The following is an 11,685-nucleotide window of genomic DNA, read 5'->3' as shown; positions in this document are numbered from 1 at the left end:
ACACTGACCCATTTTCCGATTATATCGGTATCACATGCCAAACTCGGGAAATTTCGACTTATCGTATTATACACAAAATCAATAGTAAGATTTATAATAAATAAATAGTAGGTTAGTTATTTCGGTTAAATTAATTAATGTATTGTTTAAAATAGATAATATAAGGAAAAGTCTCGTGGAAAATACGCAATCGCAAGCACAATCAGCTGAGACAGAAGACAATAATGCCTAGCCGCTCTGTTCTAATAGCGAGCGTTCACGAACATGCGCAATAGGGACATTTAGCTATGTTCATGTTGCTTCGTTTTTACTAGCAGATTTTGTACCCTGATCCAACATGGCGGCTGACTCAGGAATGGATACGTGCCCTAGTCCAGAAATTGCCGATTCCCGAAAGCGTCCCTTGGATGGAGACACGGAAAATGGGGATATTAAACGGTCACACTTCAGTTCAGGTATTTATATAATTAAGTCATTCAAAAAGTTTTTTTAAATGCGTTGTTTTGATATTACAAAATTCGTCTCAGTGTCATTACGTCTTCGACCACCATGAGATTTGACCGTGCATATTTTGTATTTATATGTTTCACAGTGTATAAACGATTTAAATCGGATTCGATGCAATGTTTTGATTAAATATATAAAGTCTTTATCGAAGATATTTTTAATATATAAAATCTCTTATCAGTATCCTATATTTCATACTATATTGCCAATTTCTGTTTACAAATTTCCATACGTCACTACACCCAGCTGGTGACGAATACATTTCGAATGAAGCCTTTTGTACGTTGGCAGATTCCTTTCGTAAAAAGTGTTTTACCCTAAAATTATATACATTTCTTCGTTATCATTTTGATCAGCCCAACTAACTCGTCCCGGACAATAATTGCTGTCAAAATAAATCACGAATACTGCGTAAAATTCTTCGTCAACGCCAATTCGCGCTCGTGTGTGTTTCAGTATTATATTGATTATTTAAAAATATAATTTTATCGTTTTATCTGTAATTCATCGATTTCTATTTCTGTGTTTCACCTGAAAAAGGAATTCCGAACTTGTGTTTTGAGTTTTGTATTGAGAACAGTTTTTTTATAAATAATTAACTGGATGAGTGAGGAATATTCCCAAATTATGTTAAATAGCAGAGGTGATTACTTTCTGGTGGACGATTTGGTGACAGCTTTACCAGTGGAAAATGGATACGGGAAAACAATATGTAACTTCGGTGAGTTATCAAAACCTGAACTTAATTATCTGACTAGTGACATTTGCTTTATTATCAGCGCGGCCTTCGGTGGGCTAATAATCATCGATGTTTCTATGCCTATTCACAATTTGTGAGACTTACCAAACGAGTCTATTAAATTATATTCATAATCATTATTGCACCATTGTTTTCGATACGTAATGTTACTCGTAAACAATTACACATTATTTGTACGTTTTATTATCTATTCAGGTAGATTTATTAACTACTTACGGACCGCTTCAACGTCGCTGAAAAATCAGCTGATGGCAGCAAACTAAAAACAATTATAATATTGTGTGTGATTCTAACAATCGATAAGATTATTGATTGTGAATTTTTGACCAATAATATGAAACGGAAAATTGTTCATTAGATTTTTGCGCATTGAGGAATATTGATTATTTAATTTTACTTAAAACGTTAAATATGTTTGAGAACACTTTGTTATGAATCAATCTATTTTAATTTTATTACCTTATTATGTCGTGAATTTATTTACCAGAAAAATATATAAAATAACAAGGAAAACTAATAAAATATTCATACAATCTTAGCAGAATCCGGTAAGCGAAGTTATTCCAACATCCAAGCTCTCGTAATAATTTATTTCTCAAACTATTATTATTTAATGTTTTGATTAGGTACGATTTCATCCTACATTATGTATTTTTACCCATTTATAATATTCTAATGAAAGTGATATTCTTTTTTCGATTGTTCTCGAGTGAGTGTGAACATTCCATTTCGATTTCCTTATTTGAAGTTAAACGTGGAACGCCATAAACAATGCGGAGGAAATGTTGGCCAATAATGAGATTGTATTCGCTTTAGGTAGTGATGTGTTGTGGACCGATTGGGTGTAGGACGTAGGTAGGTACTCGTGTACTTTGTCGATTGTTTCGCATCGTTATGATATTCGTCACGCAATTTCTATTTACTGCAAGGTTGGCCGTCGACTGAAAACTGACCGATTGCTGGAAATGAAGTACCTACTACTACAGTTTGGCATAATATTATTCTAGAGATTTATTTTCTATACAATTGACTGTCAACCCATTCGAGTTTGACTGTTAGTACTTGTCAAACTCGAATGTCAACTGTTGACGGTTCGTTTTTAACAAACAAGGAACAACATAACCCGATTTTTAAGGTTTTTTAAAATTTATGATTTGGATCTGTGGATTAGATTTTTTTTCGTTTATCCAACATCTAATAAATAGCTCTTTTGGTACATATATTTCCGAACTACAAAAATCGCATTTCCAATGTTCATTTAATAGAGGCATAAGAAAAAAGTTTAAAAAGATAAAATTGTTTTGGAATCATTTCTTCTCTTTCCTTTCGGAAAGTACGTAGTTTAACACAGTTTGGTTAAAGTCGAACATAATATGCACTTGGACCATTGTGATTTTTTAAACTCACATTCATCTTCCTGTGAGTCATCTTTATTTTGCCATTTGAAATGTTTTCAAACGATCGCAGCGCCATCAATTTTTGTCTACTATTATTAATTTCAAACTGTAGTTCTTTCTCCGTTGCTAATTTAAGTTTGCAGGGTATTTTCAAATTTAGAATTGAGCGTTCGAGAAATAAGTCACGTTTTGTGTTGCTCCGCTAACACTACCTCTGAGGCAGAGCGGTAAGCTTATTTTTTCTGAACCGAGTTGAAGGTTCTATGCTCAGTAGAACTCTTTTTTGCCCTTCGTTTCAGATTGGAAGATTTTGTTAGTGTCGCCCTGACAAAACCATTCCGATCTAAATTTTATTTCAAATTACTTAAGTCGTGTTTAGTGACTAGATCTGATTCCCAACATTTTTCTTTCCCATCGCAGAGATATTTCAAGCTACTTCTGATGTAGGTAGGTACTCAAGTGCACAAATTAATATTACTGAATATTGCTAATTTATTAAGAATCTTTTCAATTTATTCGTAATCCGGTTAAAACAGGATTGCCGACCCTCAATGAATGAATAGATGGATTTTTTAATAAACTTTTAGTAAATGCCGAATATATTATGACGATGTCAGATGATCAAGTGTTCATAAAAATCCTAATATTTGCGCATTTCGTCATTATGTATATATTATCAAGGCAAATGTAGGAGCATGGAACACGTGATCCGGTCTTTTCCCAATTTACTAAAAGTTTATCAGGAAACGGCCTGCAATCCCATTTCTAACTGGATTACCAATAATTTGAAAAGATTTTTTAATAAATTAGTGATACTCATTTTTCTCCGTTTGTTTACGGTGATTACCTATAATGGTGATAAACCTCTTCGCAAAGATGTTCGCATATCTTTGGCCTTTTGTGAAGCGCTTGAAATGACTTTAGTCATGTGTAATAACTTGATCTGTACCATAGCGTAGAGCCAGGTACAGATCAAGTTTTGCTTCTTTGAACATTTCACTGGCTCCGGGAAGTTAGTGCGGTATAAACAAGCAATGTCGTCGTACATATACACATTGTTAAGCCGGTAATAAACACTTCCCCTGCAAGAAATCTACAGCTTGTTCTGATCGCGACAGTTAGAAGATGTTCACTGTTCATTGTTTGAAAGGAGGAGTTAATATTTCACACACCGCAAAACCGGCGTCCGATTTTTGCTGTCAAAAGGGTAAACGAAATCAATTGTGACAGTAAAGATAGTTCGGGTATTTGCATTAATGTTCAACTATTGCTTGATACTTGCTCGCACTCGTTCATGCAAGATAAAAATGAGTATTGCTATTTATTAAGAATCTCTTCAAATTATTGATAATCCGGTTAAAAAAGGGATTGCAGGCCTTAACGAATGAATTAACATGTTTCCTGATAAACTTTTAGTAAATATCGAGTATATTATCACGATGTCGGAACACGCGTTCATGAAAACCTAATATTTTCGTATTTCGTCAGTATTTATTATCAAGGCGAATAAATGCACGGCATGAACACGTGTACCGATACTAGGAATTTACTCAAAATTTATCAGGAAACGGCCTGCAATCCCGTTTTGACCCGGATTACCAATAATTTGAAGATATTCTTTTAATAAATTAGCAATATTTCATTTTCTTCGTGTGTCATGAGCAGAGATGTGCTTTATTTCAAACAAATCCATTTCAAATGGAAATACAAAATGCAAAATGGGTATTTTCCATTTTGCATTTTAAATGCTTTTCTAAAAACCATTTTGCATTAAATGCTTTTCTCAATGCATTTTCCATTTTAAAGGCTTTTCTCAGTGCATTTTCCATTTTAAATGCTTTTTCCATTTTAAATGCTTTTTGGCAACATTCTTCCTCTTTATCTCCACTCATCTTTTTTCCATAAGCCCCAAATATCAATCGGTCCTCAACCTCGCTACGAGAGATAATTTTCATTTGTCAAATTGCTCCCTGGTAGGAGCCCTGGCAAATGAGTGATACCATTACAAAAAATACTTAACATTGGGCCATGACGCTGTAATATTAAATGTTAGATAGCAGTTTCTATGTTTTTGCGTTGGCAACATTAGTCCCGCGCAAATTTTTTGTGGTTTCATAATCTGTAGTCGTGATGTTTTTGGATTTACCATCATGTAATATGTTTGTTCTACATTGATGTCCATTATTAAATGAGAAAATTGTTTAAAAATTCTATAATTATTTTGATTGTTTGACCTGAGAAACCATTTTGCATTTTGCATTTTCAAATGGAAAAGTTTTGACCCATTTCCATTTTGCATTTCAAATGGTTTTGGGTACCCATTTTGCACATCTCTGGTCATGAGCCGCACCCTTAGCGGTCTTAGGACGAAGAAGTAAATTTTTTAAAAATGATTGTGAATATGCACCAAGTATACCTTGTTTTATCTGGTTTTGGATTTTTAAATTGCGTAGAGCACTGAAGAGATAAACCGATAGAAATGTGAATGTGAATTAAGCTCAATTTTATCTTACTTCGGGTGAAATTCTTCCAACATTCAGTCAAAAGACCATTCGACTAGTAGGTACAATGAAATCGATCATCCGTTCAAGAAAGAATTTCAATGTTTGAAAATAATTTATTTTTTTACATCAACTCAACAGAGGAAAATATTTTTCTCAGGGTCTATGTCATCTTTGGGGTTTCCGTGTGGATGGGCTTTTTAGGAGAGGAAGGAGTGAACATGTATCATATATCCAAAGTCCATGTCGTAGGAGGGAGGAAACACAAAGGTCGGCGGTTTCACATTTGTCAATTTGAGTCGAGGATTTTGCAGAAGTAAGATTGAATTAACGGACACACTGACACGCCCACAGGTTAATCTGTAAAGATCACAGTTGTAGGTTTATGTATTATGGTCAGGGCCGGCCCTATGCGGTGCGGGCGCAATCGGAGCAGTCAAGACACGTGACAATCCTAACACATCGCCCTTGAGATTATTTTTCATATAAACGGTTCTACACAAAAATACAAATCATCCCAATATTATCGATTACAGTGGGCACCTACCTACCGCTCAGGGCGTCGCATGGCTCAGGGTCGGCCCTGATTATGGTAGACACTGTGGCGGAAGGATTTGTTGTGACACACTTTCTTGTCTTGTGGGTATTTTGTTCTGATTTGACCTATATCCTGGCACCGTACATTACACGGCAAGGGGGTATTATAATTCCCCATAGCTCTCTGCTCTCACACCCGCCTTCCTTCATCAGACATAAGAACACCGATAAGAAATGGCTGGAAGGTCGCCATTATTGACCGAAGACCGGCAGATTAATGACCACCATTATTATTATTATTTCTACCCTCTGGACTCTGATAAGGGCGACATTTGCTCAACTGTACCAATAGTGATTTTATGCCTATCTGCTTTAGGGAATATTTAGTTTTGTGATTAACCCACGGACACAAATGAAGGCAGATAACGTTTTGTTTATGTATCGAGTTACGTCAGACGAACCTTTGCCACCCATAACATAATATTAGGTTGACATACTTATCTTTGCAGGCGGCCGCCAAAAAAAGAACTAATGAACAAACTATTTACACAATGTTTACAGTAATATTAGTTTGTGTTCTTACTTAAATCAGTAATTTGTAAATTAAATTTCAGCCAAAAAATGCCTTTCTTAATATTTTCTTTATATTATATTTCATTATATTCTCAAAGAAAGTTATCTTTACTCACAATAATTGCCAAAGTTGCCTCTAAAATCATGAAAATTCGACTTCTTTAATGGCCTGTAATATCACGATTTAACAGACAAATGAGTAAAGTAGAAGCCTTTAGCAAAAATCCGTACTAAGTACTTGCTAAAGGTACCTTTTGATAACTTAATTGATTTATTCTAAAAAATTAAGATATCTGAAATAGGTACCACTAATAAATAAATAATTGTCAGTTTCGTTAAGTATTCTGGCCTCAAATCAAAAATTAAATTTTGTATGAAAAATGGCGCGCAGCCTTTCCTCTTAAGATATTCTCATTTCAGAAATGTTGTGAGATACCTGGCTATTCAGGGGGCCTACTCTGTACCTTTCGAGTTGACAAACCAGTAAATTCGTGGTTTAACCTTTCCTTGCCGGTGCTGTCAAATGTGTAAACATCGTCTGTAATTAATAAGATATCTCTCTAAATATACTAAACACAGAATACAAATTGTAGGTATTCCTCCGCAATAAATTTATGTATTGCATTAAGTAATTACAATATATACATATTTACCTAGTGTATAGCACCGGAGGACGAAGAATTTTTGAACACCGCAAGGGAAGGGTTAATACGGGTTTGTGACGTGCTAAACCGACGACAGGAAGGTTTCGAAAGATACAGAGTAGGCCCCCAGATGTGGTCACTGGACATAGTTTGAAGGGAAATAAGTTTGTTTGAAAGTACGCTGCTGATATGTTCACAATACGTTTCCACCGTTGAACGGGTGCAATTATGGATACTATTTTATTTTAAACCCAATTAGTTATTATTGAATCGTGGCATCGCTTCGGACGAACACGTTTTAATATCACTAATACAACATAAATGCGGTGTGATGCACCGATCAATTATATTATTTTAGAAGGCCAGATAACGCTATAATCGACAGCCGTACACGAAACAGTATCTGATTCTGCTACATTAGGCGTACATTATCTGCCTTATTTATACAGTCATCTCATAATAATACCATTATTAACATTACGTACTTATACTTATCATAAAACTTCATTTAATTCATCAATAAATCGTTGAACCTACCTACTTTATCTACTTTGAAATGAACAAAAGTTTTAAATTGATCCTTCTTTCCATCCAACATTTAGGATCTTAGCATGGCTTGAAATTCTTGGTTGGTTCCGAAACGTTGGTTCAAGCAGTTAACCGCCTTTCAACGCAAGTTGTTTAAGCTTTGCTAAAAGTTAGGTACCTAAGGTACGCTGCCCAAAATTTCACTGCGGTAAATAATGGTGCAGAGTCCCCATATACAGAGTCCAACTCATCTTTGATTTGCGTTGGCGTATACTCATTTTTTTCAATTTTCGCAAAAACACACACATCGACTCGTTCGAACGAAAATGGACGAAACTTTGGTGAGTAACGTACCGCCATCTTTGCGTTGAGGTCGGAAACTTTTCAGACCTCCCTCGTACACTATCGTCAAACATACTCATTTCGGTTGTGGGGTCTGTCTGCGACTGATTGTAACTCTGGTTCAATGAACTCGGATTTGTTTTGAATATAAGCGTTATTTTAAAAATTGGAACTGATTGAGTCAATAATTCAGACAAGCGATAAAATAACTAGGTAACTATATCACAATTCACCATTCTGCACTGGTACGCTACTGGGCTAGATAGTATAGACTCGTAACTCTATAGTAATGAAGCAGAATATATACTATTCTCTTTTTAGGTCTTCTTATTCAATTTTGTTTGCGACAAAATATTTGCTGGCGTCATATATTTAGTTTGGGAAGGCTGTGGAATTGTTATTCCTACCCTCGCGCGGCGAACCTTCCTTCCGAATGGGAGACGCAGGCGACCCAATTCATATTTATAATACATCCACTAAACAACGTTATGCGAATATCTCACCGTAATGTTTGAAGCTTTCATATGAAATTTACCATAACAATAGAATATTGATGCAGTATTCCGTGTATCGTACATCAAAACCCCTGCGGAAAGTTGATAGATAAATAATGCTTTATCTATCACACACTACACTACTATACTATACAAGTATACAGCTTTACAACCGAATAAAGGACATTTCACAAACGTTCCGATAATTATTTATAAGCCGTTCTATATTATATCTATTCTATGTTATCCCATCGAATTTACCGTTGCACAAAAATGCGCACTGCAGATAAACGTGTACATTTCGTTTATTTTCAAGTGCTCGTGTAATTTATTTATTTATCTTTAGATTTGTAAACATTTGACGAAAATAATATACATACTTTACGCCGATTTCACGATTCACGCATAATATTATTAAAGTTTGTTTTCGACTGAAAAGTTTACTTTTACTTTATCGTATTATTATAAGCTTTGTGTTTATTTTAACAGTACCGGTTGTTTAATATTTAGTTTTATTTAATAATGTCGTATAAGAGGTGATATCTCACAAAAGCGGCGCTATACAAATTGTCCAATAAATAAATAAATGAATTATCCGGAATCATATTCAAAGGCAAGTGAGGTTAGGTTGTATTCACTTGGATCATACGGAAGAACGCACTTTTAAATAACTTTTGTTTTCGTATAATTCCCCAATTTTTCCCTTATATTTGTTTTACTTCTTCGGAAATTATTACTTCTAATAACTTTTCTTGGCTTGAGAATCACACAGTCGTATAAGTTTGTTGGTTGTCTGTTCCTACTCTGTTAGCACTAATTGTTTTAACAAAGATCTTAAGGCCAACATTAGGCTGGCAGTGGAATTGTTGAGACTAAGCTTCCCTTCCCCTTACACGTCGTAATAAGCCTCGTGGCCGAAGTCATCAAGTTTAGAGTTAGAGAGAAACTAACTTTGTGGCAGATCGAAGGACCTGTACTCCCACTAGAGTAGGTACTCGACACTCGCCAACTCTAGCTTCTGGTCACTTTGAAATCGGATACTAGTCATAATAATACAACATCTACCAAATTTATCCAGATATGTCTAGAGTCTAGACAAATAAAGGGAGCAAGTTGATCGTTAACCTTATACCATTTACGTTTAAAATAATTATTTTAATATAAAACTGTTATTTTTATTAGTCTATAAATAAATATCGTGTCCCGTAAAAGTTCACTTTAGTATTCAAGTGAGAAATCGGCGCGATGTTTGTTCGCTTGCTTGCTTTGGTAAAAAAAGTGATCTAGGTTAGATGACATGAATAGAATCAGTTTTACATAGATCTGAGGCAGCAGATAAGCATTGTTTGGTGCGGCGGTCGAGCGAGGGGATGGGCGCCAAACTGCGGATACAGTAGGCACACACAGACACACAACCAGCACATCAGCACAGCACACAGCCAACCAACCAACCAACGGCGATACATTTTCCCGCCCGGCGCCGGAAGAGCCTAGGCAGCCGAGACGCCACGTGATCTCTCCCTTCCCCGGGGCTTGTGACGTCACACCCCCTCAGCTGCAAAGTGATACCCGGGTCCCGCCACCCCCCGCCACCCCCCGCCACCTCCGGAAAAAGGGGCGAGTCACAGACCCCGCGCCAAAAGGGGTGAACAAACCTTGGGCCTACTTTAATAGTTGTTGTTGAAACCGCTCCCTCTCTACCCGAACCCGGCGACGTGTTTGTTTAGCGAGCCTCTGAGCGGGCTATGCGCCTCTTTGCTTTTTATCAACCGCCGGTGTGTTTGAATGGCGTCGGGGAGCTCGCTTCACCGTCCGAGCGGTCCGAGCGCACGCCCGCACATCCGCACTGCGTGGAGTGTGGACGAAGGCTAGAATCTAGAACTGATGCTAATCTCGGGAAATTAAATTAGGCCAAAAACGGCGAATTGAAAATGCCCGACACGTCATGAATAATCATTATGTCAAATCCGGGACATTCCACGTGGAAAAATCGAAAAACCCGTCAGAATTGAATTGAAAATGTTAGCGATTTTTAAAAATTTATTACCGATAAAATCTCAAGTATTTCTTCAACGGCGCACAAAAATAGCTCGAATAAAGTAAGTAAATTAATAACAGCTGTTTTCACGTCTGACCTTATTACCCCCATGTTCAGCTGGGGTGGGTCGGTGGGCTGCAGAGGTAGTCGGATCGATATATCGTTACTTTTGAATAAAGAAATTAACGCCGTAAGGTTTATGGGAGGACATAAATCTGTTCCGCTGTCGGGACCCGGAGGACAACGCAAAGGGACGACAGATCTGTCCGGGGACCAAATTAACTTTCATCGCTTATGATAGTAATGGATGTTATCGTTTACCTCAACACGAAACCGCTTTATTTTCATAAATCACCTATTATTTTATGTGACGAAGCCGCCTGATCTTTAAACCAATTAAATGTGAAGTGTAACTTTTCTATTTGGTTAGTATAACTGTTAGATAACCAGTGTGGGGTATTTCCAACCTCAAGTTGCAAGGTGCGGTGCCGGTACAACGAGTCGGGGGCTGAGGACCACTTGGCGGGCCTCGACCTCAAGACTCCCGCTCTTGCTCTCTGTTTTCATAACAGAACCTTCCTAAAACACCCGGCCTGAATAAAACGTCTTCTGACAACCAGAGTAGAGTACCTGAAAAGATGTCCCAACAGCAGAGTCCGCGGTTTTTTAAGCTAAATAAAGCAGGTGGATAAATTGCCACAAATAACTCGATCCATTATTCACGCACTTCCCCCAATAGACAATTTGCAGCCAACAATAGGAACATTTAAGTTGAAGTCGCTATCTCTAATAGGTGGTTGAGAGCTAAAGGACCATTGGCAATGGTCGGGTGACAATTTATTTATCAACTATTATGGATTTTTGCAGCCCACAAATACTAGGAAACCTATCAAGTTTCTTCTCATGAGAATTTCTCAATACATTTTTTGTTCCCTGTAAATGAATGTAGATTCGAACTCTTGTAAATTGAGTAATTTCCTTGAATTTTCTATCAGATTTTTTCCTGAGAATTATTCGGTCGGTTTTATGGATCACGTTGCTCTTTTTTGTATATAAAATTCCAGAACAGGGAACTAATTCACAATTCTCGCTCCGTGAAATCACTATCGCAAATTTGCTGAGGAATCCAATTTCGCGAACGATTTGTTGCCATGTCATATTGCATTTACGCCGTTAGTTCTCACCTGAAATTTATTCTAGTCGAGTTGTTTCAGACGCTTTCATATTCCAAGATGTTAGTTTAGTACCTAAGTTTATGATAATGTACAAACTTCCAGCGGAATTCAGTGTACATTTTCTTTTGAGCTTCTGAAAATGTTTGTGTAAGTGAAGAATTTTCAACCTTCAGAAAAATTCATCTCGTG

General features: G+C 36.7%; 1 protein-coding gene across 9 annotated transcripts in view; it reads left to right on the top strand.

Annotated features, from left to right (window-relative positions):
* The first annotated feature begins 272 nt into the window (after positions 1 to 272).
* The window catches only part of ps (RNA-binding protein Nova-1-like protein passilla), a 151,849-nt gene continuing 140,436 nt past the window's right edge, over positions 273 to 11,685 (top strand). For 2 of the 9 annotated variants that reach the window (XM_089641221.1, XM_089641223.1), the window contains exon 1: positions 274 to 455. In XM_089641221.1, coding sequence (XP_089497347.1) covers positions 338 to 455 — 118 coding nt within the window. In that variant the 5' untranslated portion in view covers positions 274 to 337. Of the gene's footprint in view, positions 456 to 555; positions 1,229 to 11,685 lie in introns of those variants that run through there. The other 7 variants (XM_089641225.1, XM_089641226.1, XM_089641219.1 and 4 more) reach the window with 6 other exon arrangements.

This window comes from Hesperophylax consimilis, chromosome 16 (genome assembly GCF_061612785.1).
Source record: "Hesperophylax consimilis isolate HC1 chromosome 16, BYU_Hcon_1.0, whole genome shotgun sequence".
Lineage (NCBI taxonomy): Eukaryota > Metazoa > Arthropoda > Insecta > Trichoptera > Limnephilidae > Hesperophylax > Hesperophylax consimilis.
This window is presented reverse-complemented; position numbering and strand designations above follow the sequence as displayed.